This window comes from Gracilinanus agilis, chromosome 3 (assembly GCF_016433145.1).
Source record: "Gracilinanus agilis isolate LMUSP501 chromosome 3, AgileGrace, whole genome shotgun sequence".
NCBI classification, from domain to species: Eukaryota; Metazoa; Chordata; class Mammalia; order Didelphimorphia; family Didelphidae; genus Gracilinanus; species Gracilinanus agilis.
In genome coordinates this window covers 386701945-386716890 of record NC_058132.1, presented here as the reverse complement: position 1 = coordinate 386716890, position 14946 = coordinate 386701945, and the positions used below count along the sequence as shown (strand labels likewise).

General features: G+C 31.5%; 1 protein-coding gene across 1 annotated transcript in view; it reads right to left on the bottom strand.

Moving 5' to 3' along the window:
- The window catches only part of IL1RAPL1 (interleukin 1 receptor accessory protein like 1), a 906599-nt gene that overhangs the window by 635399 nt on the left and 256254 nt on the right, over nucleotides 1-14946 (bottom strand). The window contains exon 3 of the mRNA XM_044669211.1: nucleotides 6138-6324. Coding sequence (XP_044525146.1) covers nucleotides 6138-6324 — 187 coding nt within the window. The remainder of the gene's footprint in view (nucleotides 1-6137; nucleotides 6325-14946) is intronic.

Below are 14946 nucleotides of genomic sequence, written 5' to 3'. Positions count from 1 at the left end.
GTCATAAAATTAATTTTATAAGTAACGTATGACCCTGGTCTCTTTACTTCTAAGGCTACTCTCTATCCACTTCATGAGGCCATCTCTTATTAGGAAATATGTGTGTAAATCATGACATAATCCCAAAGAAATGGTAAAAAGAGAGAAATGTCATGAGTTACATGAGAAAATAGAAAGTAAAATTAATGAGGCACCTTAATGAGAAATGTCATAATTGCATCTTAAAGAATGAGTGGGTTAAAGAACATATTATAGAAACAATGACTAATTTCCTTCAAGAGAATGACAATGAAGAGACAACATACCAAAATTTATGGGATTCAGTCAAGTCAAAAATAGGGGATAATTTATATCTCTAAATGCTTACATCAATAAAACAAATAAAGAACAAATCAATAGGGTATATAATTTTAAAAAACTAGAAAAATTAAAAATTAAAAATACCTAATTAAACACCAAGTTAGAAATGAAAATAAAATAAGAGATAAAATTGAAAGTAAGAAAACCATTGAACTAAAAATAAGACAAATAGGTGAGTTATGAAAAAGTAATAAAATGGTTAAATGGTTAATTGGTTAAATGATCAATTTGATATTTATGAAAGAAAAAAGAAAACCAAATTACCAGCATCAAAAATGATAAAAAGGTGAACTCAAAACAACAGTGATGAAAAATCAAAGCAATTTTTGTGAATTAGTTTGCCCAACTACTGACAATGTAAGAGAAATAAACAAATATTTAAAGAAATATAAATTACCCAAACTAAAAAGAAGAGGAAATATAATATTTAAACAACTTCAACTGAGAAAAATAAATTGAAGAAACCATTAATGAATTCCCAAAGTAAAAATCCCCATAGTCACATGAAGTTGCAAGTAAATTCTACCAAATATTAAAAGAACAATTAACTCTGGTACTATATACACTCTTTAGAAAAATAGATAAAGGAATTCTACCACATACTTCTGATGACACAAATATGGTGTTGATACCTAAAAGAGAAAGAAAAAAAACAGAAAGAAAACTACAGACCAGTCTCCCTAAGGAATATTGATGCAAAAGCCTTAAATAATAGTAAGGAGATTAGAGCAATATCCCACTAGAATTATATGCTATGGCCAAATTAGTATTATACTAAGAATGCAGGAATAGTTAAATTTTAGGGAAACTATCAGCATAATTGACCATATCAATATCAAAACCAAGAGAAACCATATAATTATCTCAATAGATGGAGGGGGGAAGCCTTTGAGAAAATACAACATTCATTTATTACAAAAATATTAGAGAACATTAGAATGAAAGGAGGATTCCTCAAAATGATGAACAACATATATATTATACCATCAACAAATATTATCTCTAATGGAAATGAGCTGGAAGACTTCCCAATAAGATCAATGGTGAAGCAAGGAAGCCTATCACCACGATTGGTATTCAATATCATATTGGAAATGATATAATAATAAGAAAAAGTTAGCAATAAGCAGAGAAATAAATTGAAGGAATTAGAATAAGCAATGAAGAAACAATTTATTATTCTTTTGGATTACAAATTGGTATACCTAGATAATCCTAGAGTATCAACTAAAAAATAATCAAAAGTTAACTTTAGCAAAGTTGCAGGATGTAAGATAAACCCACATAAATCATGACCATTTCTATATACTACCAATAAAGTCCAACAGCTAAAGACAAAGAAATTACATTCAAAATAGCTGAAGACTATATAAAATACCTGAGATTTTTATCTAAGAACTATATGAACATAATTACAAAATATTTTTAAAACAAATAAAGTCAGACCCAAGCAACTGGAAAGATGTTAATTGCTTATGGGTAGGTCAAGCCAATATGATGAAAATGGCAATGCTACCTAAATTAATTTGCCTATTGAGTGTTATAATAATTAAGCTTTCCCAAAATTATTTTTAGAGCTAGAAAAATAACAAAATTTATCTCTAATTTTAAAAGATAAATATTAGAAAATTTAATGAAAAAGAAACAAAAAGGAAAGTGGCTTAGCCATAGCAAATCTCAAACTTCAGTATAAAGCAGTAATCATCAAATGGCCTGATACTGGCTAAGTAATAGAGTAGTGGATAAATGAAAGAAATTTGGTAATCAACACACAGCCATAAATGAACACAGTAACCTAGGTTTCAATACTCAAAGAGTATTTAAGGAGAACTCACAATTTAACAAAAAACAGATGGGAAAACTGGAAAATAGCATGGCAGAAAGCAGTTAAAGTCTAACATCTCACAATATACAAGATAAAATCAAAGTAGATTAATGACCTTGAAATAAAGGCTAATACCATAAACAAATTGGGGGAACATAGAATAATTTATCTGTTGGACCAATTGATAAGGGAAGAATGAATGACAATACTAGACAGAATATTACAAAAAGAATATTGGATAATTTTGGTTATATAAAATAAAAAAAAAGTTTTGCACAAAAAAACAATGCAAACAAGATAAGAAGGGAAACGATAACTGAGAAAAAAATTTATAGGAAATATCTCTGGAAAAGGCCTCATTTATCAAATATATAGAAGACTGAGTCAAATGTATAATACAAAAATGTATAATACAAAGCAATCATCAACTGGCAAATGGTCAAAGGATAAACAGGTAACTATCTGATGAAGAAATCAAAAACATCTATAGTCTTATTAAAAATGCTCCAAATTACTACTGATGAGGAAAATGCAAATTAAAACAATTCTGAGATAGCACCTCAGACCTATCAAATGGACTAATGTGATAGAAAAGGAAAATGATAAATTCTAGAGGGGATATGGAGAAATTAGAACACTAATACATTGTTGGTAGAACTGTGAACCAAATTGGAGAGCAATTTGGAACCATGCTGAAAGGGCTACAAAACTGCACAATCTCTGACCCAGCAATACCACTATTAGGTCTATTTCCCAAAGAGATCATAGATAAGGGGAAATGTGACCTATGTGTAGAAACATATTTATACTAGTTCTCTTTGTGGTGGAAAAAAAAATTGGAAACTAAAGGGACGTCTGTCAACTGGGAGATGGCCAAACAAGCTGTGATATATTATCATAATGGGTTACTATTTTACACATGAGAAATGATGAATGATATGATTTCAGAAATACTTGGAAAGATTTACATGAAGTGACAATAAGGGAAATGAACAGAACCTGAAGAAGTTTGTACACACTAACATATTGTACTATGATTAACCATGAAGGACCAAACTATTATCAGCAATGCAGGAATCCAAGACAATCACAAGGGACTCATGATGAAAGATAGTATCCACAGCCACAGAAGAAACTGTCAGATTATGAATACAAATTGCATCATATAATTATTTGCCTTATTTCCTTTATGAGTTTTTCTTACATATTTGATGTCTTCTTTTATAATATAAAGAATATATAAATTTGTATTGCCTAAAAATACTAGAACCACTTATATCAGATTGTTAACCATGTGGGAAGGGGCAAAAGAAGGGAGGGAGGGAGAGGATTTGGATTATAAAAGGTCAAAAAGCAATTCTCAAAAAAATAGGAAGAGGAAATTTTTAAAAAGAAAGAAAAAGTAGTTATTCTCATATGTAAGACATTTCTTTCCATGAATAATTTCAAATAAGAAAATAGCTAAGCTTTGATGAAATTCTAAATATGTTACTCTATGTTGAGAAAATATGAGGTTGGCTCTGTAAGGATGCATATTGAACTATGAAGGAAAATTTCACGGAAGCCACAGAAAAATAGCAGTGATTCTAACTGGCCAAGTCAGAAAAATGTCACAGACAAAACTGAGGGATGATGGCTCTGAGAGGAATTTTCATATTTTAATTTTGAGGGAATTTTTCTATAAAGGAATCCTTCTAAATAATATGGTATTATCTGAAGTAGTTGTTTCAATGAGTTCAGTTTATAGTACTAAAGACATTCAGAGAAAGGCAAAAACAGAGGCAGAAGTAGAGACTGAGAGAGACAGAAGGACAGAGAGAAAATCATGTATTAAATTAACAAAGGATAAAAATATGACTATAAACAATAAAGATAAAATTAGAATGAATGCCTAAATAACTATAAAATATTTTAAAATACATATCTTTAGTCCTGTTACATTAACAAAACTGTGCTCTCACAATTTTATTTTCATTAGCCAAGCCAATCTTTCATATCAGGAATATACTCATTCATTTTTGATGAAATCACCTGATAACATCTTTTTATTTCTTTGAAGATTGGCGTTCCTGTGATATCAAGACAGTATTCTCTGCCCTAGAGAGATTATGTATGGAATATTATACTGAGTTAGGAGCATCACTAAGAAAAGCACCACTTAAAAAAGAATATTTTAAAAAGTAGAGAAAATCCAGACGATGACCAGAACTTCAAGATCATAGTATTGTAGAATCCCTAAAAAGAATTGGGGTTGTGCTTTTTTAACTCAAGAGGACTTGGGAAGAGAACATAATTGCCACGTCCAAGAACTTTAAGGGCTATCACAATGAAAAGCATTTAGACTTTTGGAGATGGTCTCAGATTATAGATATTAGCAACAAGTAGAAGTTGTAAAAGAGGAGCTGTAGACTTATTTCAGAGACAAAGAAAAAACAACAACTTCCTAATAAATAGTGGTCTTCAAAAGGGAAGTCTGTTACCCTTGTTTGCACTAAGTCCCATTAACAAGAAATCTTCAAGCAAAGGCTCTTTGACTACTTGCAGTTGTCAATGAGATTCTTTTCCAAGTGCAAGCTGGACTACACAATTCATACAGTTTATTCCATCTCTAAATTTTACTACCTTTGTGATAAACCCTTCCCTGATATCCTCAGCTCAATGCTTTCTTTCCTTCTTTACATTTTCCTTTGTCAGGAACATTTCCCCCCAGTCAGATTCCACCTAGTACTATAATTCACAGTGTAGTCATCACATTTGTATCTCCAGGGCCTGCAACTGTGTCTGCCCCCAAGAGAAGGTTTAATATTTGAGTGTTGAATTGAATTACATGCATTTTAGTTAACTAGCTTGAAAATAAACTGGTGTTAAAAGGATAAATGATTCTTGAAATTCACAGTCTCCAATTTTGAAGTAGTAGGAAGAAATCACTGAAAAAATTCTGTAGAAAATGCTGAAACAGACAAAAATAATGACTGACTCAAGTAAATGAGACTAAAAGTATTAAAATACGATTTACTATCCTAAGCATTTCATATTCATTTCACTTGTTAATTACTTAAAGTTACTGCTTTAGAAAGCATGAATTTCATTCATTGTTTAATTTATTCATAAACTCTATATATTCTCTTTTAATGATATTTTCTCTCTATTTCTGGTTCCATTCATAAAATTCCTTAAGTTACTTAGATATTCAGGCACAGAACTCTCAATACCGCCTGTGATGAATACAAAATTGTGGAGTATGGATCAATATTCTTTGGTAGAATCACATAAGCCTAAATAAACATGACCACAAACACTTTACAACAATACAAATAAGAATATCAATTCATAAGAGCAAATATACAATAATTTCTTAAGACTCGATCTTTCAGGGACATCATAAGAATGATGTTTAAAACATAGCGAATCAACATTCAGGGGGTAAGCCAAGATGACAAAGTACAGAAAGTGCTCAGTTGAGGTTTCCCAAGTTTCCTGTCCAAATAAATTTAAAATAATGCCTAAAATAAAATACTGGAATGGCAGAGACAACTTCAAAGTGAGACATTCAAAACCACTTAGGTGGTAAGAAATAGAAATGAGTTATGTAGAAAGAGGCTGGCCCAGAGACCAGTTGTTGCTACTCTCTATCATCTGGGAGAAAAATGTTTAAAGTATATATTTTCCGCTCCTGGCCGAATCAACAGAGGTCAAGAAAAAATCAAAAGAATTATCTAAAAAGAGAAATTTATCTCATAATTTCACCCCTTACTTTCTTCTTTATAGCTAGGCAAACTGAATAAATACTTTCAAAACAATAAGAATTCTCAAAATAATTGAAACAACATGGTTCCATGAGAATAGAAGACAAACTATGCTGTCTCTTTAAAAGATGTGGAGAATCAAAAATACCACAGAACCCAACATATAATAATTTATTGTAGGAAATTTGACCTTCTCTATTACTTACCTTATACCATAGGATTTCAGGCTCTCTGTATGGTGTTAGAAAATCCTCTATGTCCCGGCATGAGATTTCCTTACTTTTGCTAAGCTCAGCTTTTTCAAAGTACTTCATCTTCGAATTGTAGCAGAGCCCAGTGTCATTTTCACCCACAGTCAGTGAAATGGACACTTTCATACAATAGGTGGAGTTTCTAAAACAAAGCAGAGAACAAATGGTGGTCTAAGGTGAAAAAAATAATAATATGGTATGCTGGAATAGAGCTCCAAATTTTTTTTTTTAAATTTGCACATTTGACCCACAAAAACCTTGTGAAGAATGAAAAATGTGTACTGTTATTCCTAGATGACAAAAGTTTAGGAAAGCTAAGTGACTTAGATAAAGTTGAAGATTCAGTAAGGAGAATGAATAGAACTTGAAACTGAATCAACTGATTAAGAGTCATCAATTTGACATAATGGAATTCATCAAGGCAATCAAAACAAACAATGTTTTATTGTGCACATTTTATGCTAAATGGAATTATCTTTATTATTTGTTCATTTATTCATTAAATAAGGATTTATTAAAAACATTCATATACAAATTACTAGAGTGGGCATTATTTTGAAAATCCTGTCATGATCAGGTCTATTCCTTTATGGGAAAAAACAAAAAAGGACACTGGTGTAGTTATTAAAGAAGATGTGTTATAATAGAATGTAAGTAAAATGTTTTTAAACATTTAAAACACAATTTTGATGTTGATCTTTAGTCATGTCTGACCCTTCATGACCCCCATTTGGAATTTTCTCTACAAAAGTATGGAGTAGTTTGTAGTTTCCTTCTGAGGCTCATTTTACAGATGAGAAAAGAAACAAACAGGGTTAAGTGACTTGCCCAGGGTCACACAGCTAGTAAGTGTTTCAGGCCAGATTTGAACTCAGGAAGAAGAGTCTTCCTGTCTCCAGGCCCATCACTCTGTCCACTGTGTCATCTAGTTGCTCAAATATGGCTTAAAGCATTTTAATAAATTTTAAAAATATGAGTTTTAAATATCAGATAGGATCAATAAGGAAAAAATATCAGTTTTATTATTTTTCCATTTTATACTTTATGTGCGTTATACACTTTAAAATGTTGTACACATTTTCAGTTATTATTATCATTGTTTGATTCTTTTCATCTTTGAAGTTTATAATTATTCAATCTTAAAATGGATATATGATCAAATGAATTTAGGAGTGCCCTGCAACAATGTAGGTCATGATGCATCTAACCCTGCCTATTATTTGTTAACCTTGTCTGAAATTTCTGAAATGTTCACTTAGGGGCAGGTGGAGGAGTCAGGGTAGAAGGGTTGAAAAGGTACAGCAAATTTTGTGCTGGTGGTTTTTCTTTCCTACATTTGAATTAATAAATTCTGATTTGTCCATGTTTCAGCCCTTGGTTTTTCCTTTTGACAAGATTATTTTTTCTTCATGTCATAGAATTTCTCATTAACATCTTTTATGTGTGCATATATTTTATTTTTATTATCAACATCATTACATTTTTGTTTTCCTAATGAAGCATATTTATGATATCGTGACTGATAATATCCCTCCTTGTAATCAAGTTTGTTCACTGATAGTGCCAATTCAATCTATTGACCAAATCAGAACATTTCTTCCCAGATGCCTTAATAACCTTCTTTCTGAACAAATACTCTAATGATCTCATGACCATACAAACTTAGAAATCTAGGACAAATCAGACCATATTTACATTAAAAAATCATTTAAATGAGGACATGAGGGGTATAAAGATAAAACTGTTATAAAGATGTAATGTGGGCAGCTGGGTAGCTCAGTGGAGTGAGAGTCAGGCCTGGAGACGGGGAGGTCCTAGGTTCAAACCCGGCCTCAGCCACTTCCCAGCTGTGTGATCCTGGGCAAATCACTAGACCCCCATTGCCCACCCTTACCACTCTTCCATCTATGAGACAATGCACCGAAGTTAAGGGTCTAAAAAAAAAAAATGGAAAAAAAAAAAGATGTAATGTAGAGCCATCTATTCTTCTAATCAAGCCATTTAATTCAATTTTCCATTCTGCACATTTTCCCTTCACTTTGACCTTTTAATTTATGTTTGACCAAGTCTATATGTACAGATTTTTGTATTCATTTGGTCAAAGAATAGTTTATATAACATCATCTTAATGGTCTATTCATTACCCATGGTCTTTAGCTAGGGTGAAGTACAAGTTATGCCATAATGATTTTTTTTCTCAGAAGGGGCTGATATGTGGTTTAGGAGAAAATATTTAAAGATGATGAGGAAAATGAAATGTAGAATCTTCCCCCATTCCCAAAGTTCTATAAATGGATCTGCAGAAAAATGACTCCTTCCAAGAGTTCTAAACATATTCCCTTTACTTGTTTTCAGCTTCCAGCCCAGTGAGGAGAGTGATGATTACAAATTGTTGACTGAAGTCTGGAATTTCTGGCTTTCCAGAAGAGCACCATTTTCAAATTACTATGCATACTTCAATACTTGTTTACTGTTTCTCTTCATCAGGAGGTGATTAAAAAGCTAAAAATATGACAATACCCAAAGGGAACTAGAGTCCTTTTCAATAGGAAAATCTTAGAGAAAGAGAATGATATTGTACAAATTAATAGTTGTCTAATTCCAGAATAGATATTTTAAGGAATTTTAGAATAAAAAAATAAAATTTTAAAATAAAATATTCTAAAGCACAGTATTTTAGAATAAAAGCTAGAAAGCATCAAGACCTTTCTTCTGATTGCTAATACACTGGAACAATATGCATTAAATTGTGACATTGTCTAAAGTGAAGGTATAAGTATTCCATGAATGCAAGGTATCATCCTCTTCATCAATCATTTATTTGACAACATTAATTAAGCACTCACTGTGTTCAGAATAAATAATTATAATGATTAATAACACATGTATTGAGTGTTGAGAAAGCAATGAGTTTGAAGACATAAATAAGTATGTAATATCATCAATACTTTTATGAATTATTATTGAAATATGCTCCTAATTATTCCCTTAATTTACAAAGTATTTATCTTAAGTGTAGATAACACTACATGCCATTCTTCCACTCCATAAACTTGGGTGCCTCTCTATTTTCTTTAGATTTGAATGTCTTTGTTTAACATTTAAAGACCATCACAACCTGTTCTTTACTTTCCATTCCTTTTATACTGACCTAATGCTCTTCCTTGCACACAGTCACAATAATTTTTTGTGAGGAACCAGATTCAAATATACTTGGGAAATATTGAACAAAATAAAGCAAAAGAGGACATAGATATGAAAATATATTGTTTTCTAAGTTAATATGCTATCCACAGAAATCCTTTTGAATGCTTTTCTGGACCCTGTTTCTATTTGAGTTGGGCATTACTGGTTTAAGTAACTTTCAGCAGAAATAATTTCATAATACTGACAACTCACACATGAATAACTGGAGGATGACTTTGAATTTATTGATGTTATTCAGCTTGGCATCTTTGTGATCCCATTTGGGGTATTATTGGAAAAGATATTAGAGTGGTTTACCACTTCTTTCTCCAGATCATATTACAGATGAAGAAACGAAGACAAACAATATTAAATGACTTGCTCAGAGCCATACTACTAGGAAGTGTCTAAGATCACATTTGAACTTAGAAAAATGATCTTCCTAACTGCAGACCTGGATGTCCACTCATTGTGCCATGTTAATTGAAATTTGGGAGTATATAAGTATATATATTTATAAGTATATATATTTTTTCTATGGACATGTGGGGACCTTAAAAACTACATTTCCTGTGGTCCAACGGGTTTCCTGTTTTGGATTACGTATTCAAGGTGAGGGACTGTTTTAAATAGGGGGAAGTGACTTTGAACTTCCTTTTTAGCTGAGTGCGCCAAGGTATGAAAGGTAAAATGGCTAAGGCAGGAGTTTTGAATTCTTACAAGCGCGTGGTCTAATGATTTTATCCCTATCAGCATGGCTTTAATTAAAATACAAATTTCTATAATTATAGCAGCCTTTATTATTTTTAATCATAACAGTCACCTTGCTGCCTCAGATCATAGAATACTGACTTTTATATTTCTAGATTTGCTGTTCATTTGTCACTATGAAATGACATTTATTCAGAATAAAATTTTACTCAAATATCAATCAATTAATTTAAAAATGAAATTTTATAATGTATTATACCATCAATAATCATATTTTAAAAGTCTCTGAAGACACTGTTGTTTTAATTAAAATAAACATAATTTAAGTTTTAAATGGAAAATATATTTAGAAATGAAAAATAATTTACCTTCAAACAACTAGCTAATCTAAAGAAATAGAGTCATGGCTGGCTAAAAGAATTCAAACAACAAACTAAAATGAAATGCAAAAGTTACTTCAGATGCTAGAACCTTTTTTATTCTTTCCAAAGGAAGTTATGTATATAGTGGAATTCTGAAGAGACAGGGATAAGACGAATACATACTTTATACTGTATTCTATACACTTGGTGAAGGGGAACAGGAGAAAACAAGGAATGGAATTTCTATAACTCATGAAAAATATACCTGGCTAGGAATCCATTTAACCTCCCTATTAAAAAAAAATTATATTTACAGTTTTGGGAATACACAAACCAAACATCAAAAGAAATAGATATGCATACATATATATTTAAAAAAAAATTACTTTAAAAAGAAATCAAAGGTGTTTTTACACATCATCAAGTTTCTCCTTGGAATTCTCAGTAGCTTGTCACTTAAAAATAGAGTCCTTATAAAGTACTGTATGGAAGAGTTATATTAGAGGACATTTTAGAATTTATCCCTACACTATCCTAGTCTAATCAATGAAAATCAAATGAAAATATATATAAACTATCTTGGAACACATTAAAGTCTACATAAATGAAAGCTTTTATTATTATTATCATTATTGGACTACAAATGCAAGAGTAGAAATTTGGATGGTAAAGGAAGAAATTGAGGAACAAAAGATATTTTTTAAAACATAAAAACCCTCTTCTTTTGTCTTAGAATTGAATTATATAGTATAGGGGCACACCATTTCTCCCTTGCACTACCTATATAGTGTCTTAACTTGTCTTCATGCTGTTTCCTCTCCCATCCACTTCTTTCCATCCACCATACAATTCCAGAGTGATTTTCTTAAAACTCTGGTTTAATCATATTCCCATACTAACCAGTAAATATCATTAGATGTCTTTTGACTCTTGGACCAAATATTTCACATTCATCTAATCCATTAAATATATTTATATAACTTTTGGAATGTATAAAATTATTAGTACAGCATCACAGGTAAAATTTTTATGAATTAGCAAATACGCATATATTGGGGGAACAAGCTTTTTTTTACATTTTAATAATTTTTTATTTTTAGAAAAATTTTCCATGGCTACATAATTCATGTTTTTACTTTACCCTTCACCCTCTCAACCCTGCCCACCCCCACCCCCACCGTAGCTAACTCTCATTTCCACTGGTTTTAACATGTTTCCTCAGTCAAGACATTTACATATTATTGATAGTTGCATTGGTGTGGTCTTTTCGGTTCTACATCCCCAGTCATGTCCTCATCAACCCAAGTATTCAAGCAGTTGTTTTTCTTCTGTGTTTCCATTCTTGTAGTTCTTCCTCTGAATGTGGGTAGGGTTCTTTTCCATAAATCCCTCAGAATTGTCCTGGGTCATTGCATTACTGCAAGCACAGAAATCCATTACATTCTATTTTACCACAGTGTATTAGTCTCTGTATACAATGTTCTTCTGGCTCTGCTCCTGTCACTCTGCATCAATTCCTGGAGATCTTTCAGTTCACATGGAATTCCTCCGGTTTATTATTTATTTGAGCACAATAGTATTCCATCACCAGCATATTCCACAATTTGTTCAGCCATTCCTCAATTGAAGGGCATTCCCTTGCTTTCCAGTTTTTTGCCACCACAAAGAGCACAGCTATAAATATTTTTGTGCAAGTCTGTTTATCTATGATCTCTTTGGAGTACAAACCCAACAATGGTATGGCTGGATTGAAGGGCAGGCATTCTTTTAGCGCTCTTTGGGCATAGTTCCAAGTTGTCCTCCAGAATGGTTGGATCAGTTCACAACTCCACCAGCAGTACATTAAAGTTCAAATTTTGCCACATCCCCTCCAACATTCATTACTCTCCCCTGCTATCATTTTAGCCAATCTGCTAGGTGTGAGATGGTACCTCAGAGTTGTTTTCATTTGCATTTCTCTAATTATTAGAGATTTAGAACACTTTCTCATGTGCTTATTGATACTTTTGATTTCTTTATCTGAAAATTGCCTATTCATGTCCCTTTAACATTTATCAATTGGGAAATGGCTTGATTTTTTTTATACAATTGACTTAGCTCCTTGTGTATTTGAGTAATTAGACCTCTGTCAGAATTTTTTGTTATAAAGATATTTTCCCAGTTTGTTGTTTACCTTCTGATTTTGGTTGCATTTTTTTTGTTTGTACAAAACCTTTTTAATTTAATATATTCAAAATTATTTATTTTACATTTTGTAATTTTCTCTAACTCTTGCTTGGTTTTAAAATCTTTCCTTTCCCAGAGATCTGAAAAGTATATTATTTTGTGTTCACCTAATTTACTTACAGCAAGATTTTTTAAAAAAAAGATCTGATACACTTTGTGTATTCCCTTTGACTGAGCAATATCACTTCTAGGTCTGTATTCCAAAGAGATTAAGGATAGGAAAAAAGAACCTACCTGTTCAAAAATATTTATAGTAGCTTTTTTTATGATGGCAAAGAACTGGAAACTGAAGGGATGTCCATCAACTGGGGGAATGACTGTACAAGTTGTGGTATATGTTTGTAATGGAATACTGTTATTCCATAAGAAATGACAACAAATATAATCACAAAAAAAACAGCCCTGGAAAGACTTAAGATGAAGTGATGCAAAGTGAAGTAAAAAGAACCAGGAGAATGTTGTACACAGTAACAATAATGTATGACAATCAGTTGCGAATGACTTAACTATTCTCAACAAGGCTGGGATCCAGGACAACTCCAAGAGATTCATGATGAAAAAAAGATATCCACCACTAGAGTAGGAACAGAAGAAATTCAAATAAAAACAGAAACCTATCATTCTTTTACCCCACTGAATTTTTTATGTAGTGCAAATATGTGTCTTCATTCACAACATAACAAGTATGGAAATGTGTACTATATGATAATATATGAACAACCATTATCATATCTCTTGCCTTCTTGAGGAGGACAGTGGAGTGGGATAGAGAAAGTAAATATGGATTACAAAATTTTGGAAAATGAATACTTCTAAGATTGTATTGACCTGTAATCTGGAAAAAAAAATATTCTTAAAAAAACCTGATCTGCTTTGTGAGAGTACCCTATTATCAATGAAATCACTGTATTACTTTCCTTCCAAAATATATGCTACCTATTGAGCCTGCAATGATAACACATATATGTCAGAGTCCAAAAAGTTAGAAGTTCATTGCTTTTAGCAATGGTAGCAATCAGAGATAGTTTTAGCACTGGTGAAAGCTGTTCACTTTCAGGGAAATGATGGTTGTCATTAATGGATAGTACAGTGGAGTTAAAAGTAGCTATTTTGCAGGAAATACATTCAATAATTAATGGAATAGACACACAATAAATGTCTTTTGAATAACTATTTCAGCTATCATGACAGAATTTTCTGGAGTGTTAACTGCTAAAATGGTAGGACTTACAGACCAATTGGAATCCTTCTCTCTCAGCATAATTATAGAACTGCTTAATTTCAGGAGCTTTTAGAATCTTATTTTAGGAGTAAAATCACAAAATGGATATTCAGTTCACAACAGAACTAGAAAAAGAGATTCTTGGGGTAAAAGAAGGAGCTGTAAGTTTTGCTTTGTGCCTTCACTTGACAATTTAAAATTAAATACAAAATAAATATAAATAAATAATAAACAAAAACATTTGTATCACTGTTTAATCACTATGCATTTAGTAGATTAACTAAAATAAAGTGCAATTTACCCATTAATATATGTCATTCCTGTATATGAAACAAATAGCAAATAAAAATGGCAAATGAAAGCCCCCAGAATTTCCCTGTGTGTGTGTTTTTTTTAATTCAGAAAAGATGTTTATTATATACATGGGGAGTGTTTGTCCCCTTTCAAAATTTTCTCTTGCAATCTGAATACCAGTTTGATGAAAATGTTAAGTTTTAAAATGTCTGCATCAGAGAAGAACAATTAGTCTATACTTTTACTTTGTTCAAGAAACAAATGGACAAAGCATCAATGTTTTAATTTAAAATTATTTTGCTAAAGTAATTTTTAAAAGAAATAAATAATCAAAGAGTTTAAAGCTCTTCATTATCTGTGGATGTTTCGAAGTTACAGTGACAATTGTACTAATCATCAAATGCTCAAAATTAACAGAAGCATGATTGTAATGCACTTCCCTACATTTAGGTTGTCAGAATTTTCAACTTAAAAGGTCTTATAGAAGAAACATTGGAAGTGAAAAATACTAGATAATTCATTGCATATTCATGTTGCTTCAAAATTTGACAATATGAAATTCTCACATATATAAAAAACGTTTTCTGTGCTTTTTGGAAAAATAGAACAAATTTATAGAATGAACTTGTATTCTGTATGTTAAACATCCGATTATTCATCAGTATCATCCCCTTGAAAAACATGTCAGTTCTAAGACTAGGAATCCTCCCCCTAATCAATATACATTTATTAAGTACTTGCTTTAAGCAAAGCAGTGTGATAA